We start from the raw sequence: 1,542 nt of genomic DNA, 5'->3' as shown, positions 1-1,542 counted from the left end.
ATAGGAAGAGGCAGACTCCCTAGGGTGGGCGACGGCTAGCGCACCACACACCTCTCCTTAAAATCCCTGTGTGGTGGCGGCGTGCCGTCCTCCCATCCCTCCCTTGGGTTGTCTGTTTTCTTTCTTTCTTTCTTTCTCCCTTGTTGTCTGTTTCCCAAAAGACTGGCTCTACAAGGGTGTGGGCTGGCGCACACGAGAACACTCATCGGCACGTAAAAAGAAGAGAGTGCTGCGGGGCATGACGATTTAAGAAATACAGAACCACATCAATGACTGCCGGAGGCCTCGGTCTCCCCTCTGCCCGTGCGACTTTCGCTAACTCCCTCAGCGTAGATCGTCTCTCTTCGGCGCGCTCGAGCACGTTTGGCACCAAGAGGCTTTGATTCTTACGACCCTCACCCGCCAAGGCAGGTGTGCACTCTGCTAGTACTTGTGTGCTCACACCACTACACTGTGGGGTGACTGTGCCCGAGCATGATGTATGTGCGCGTCTGTGTGTGTGTGGGACAGACGTTGTTGTCCTATGCGCGGGGCTTCCCGCGGGGACCGAAGACGTAACAGCAGCAGCAGCAGAACCACATCAATTAACGCAAAACCCCTCCGTTCGACCCAAAACTAGGCCGCCGGGGCTCTTCCTGGCCCATCCCATTGCACACTCTTTTTCCATCTAAAGCGGGGGAAGGCGCCCCCACCGCCCACCGCCCAACCCCTACGCAAAGTAGATGAGCGCGTCGATGCTCCACGCCAGCGCGAACGCCAGCGGGGTGAGCCAGATGAGGTGGCCATTGATGCAGCCGCGCACGTCGAGCATTTCGCCATACTTGGGCAGGATCTCGGCCATACCTGGGGTCGGTGCGCGCGTGGGGTCCTGCCTGTGGAAGAGCGCAGGGATGCTGAGCAGAACCTCGAGCACTGCACGCTGCACGTTGAACGCCGCCGGAGGCGCCGCCTTGCCCTCGGCGCCGTCGGCCTCGGCGCCGCCCGCGCCGGAGAAGTGCGAGCTCTTGGGCGGCTCGGGGCTCTCTGGATCCTCGACGAGCGCGGTGGGTGGAAGCAGCGCGTCGACCCACTTGTTGTAGTTGGCGGCGTGGCGCTGCCACACCGCTTTGGTTCCCTCGCGGTACTTGCTCTGCTCTCGGCTGACGGCTGAGGCGTAGTAGCGGTCGACGACGTAGAAGCAGAGAGTGTACAGGAGCAACATTGTTGTGACTGTGAAGTGGATGATGATCATCGACTGCATAAACGGGACGAGTGCGTTTCCCTCGAGGTTGGCAGGCAAGCCAAGGAACTCCTAAGCAAGACAAGCACCGTGACGGCTGACATTCAGCAGCGGGTGGCGCGTCTGGCAAGACACACGCACCGGATCGAGCATCGTCGACGCGACAATCAGGGAGAGCACCAACACCTGCAGGCGCGAGGGGTCACGGAGGTGCCTCGGAGGTGCCTCGGAGGGGTCACGGAGAGCACCAGAACCTGCAGGCGAGTGTCGTCGCCCAACGTCGCGCTGAGCATCACCACGAGAGCGTTTGCAATCATCGGGAT

At 60.9% G+C, this 1,542-nt stretch overlaps 1 protein-coding gene across 1 annotated transcript; it reads right to left on the bottom strand.

Moving 5' to 3' along the window:
• Positions 1-709: 709 nt before the first annotated feature.
• Positions 710-1,405, bottom strand: EMIHUDRAFT_447107 (hypothetical protein; the record flags this gene model as incomplete). Its single annotated transcript, XM_005785300.1, has 2 exons — positions 710-1,291; positions 1,361-1,405. Coding segments are annotated over 2 exons (626 nt in total), but the record flags the coding sequence as incomplete, so codon positions are not given.
• Between the last annotated feature and the right edge of the window lie 137 nt (positions 1,406-1,542).

Source organism: Emiliania huxleyi (assembly GCF_000372725.1).
Source record: "Emiliania huxleyi CCMP1516 chromosome Unknown EMIHUscaffold_1614, whole genome shotgun sequence".
NCBI lineage: Eukaryota > Haptophyta > Isochrysidales > Noelaerhabdaceae > Emiliania > Emiliania huxleyi.
Note: the sequence above shows the minus strand (reverse complement) of the source record. Positions and strands in the feature narration are given on the sequence as shown.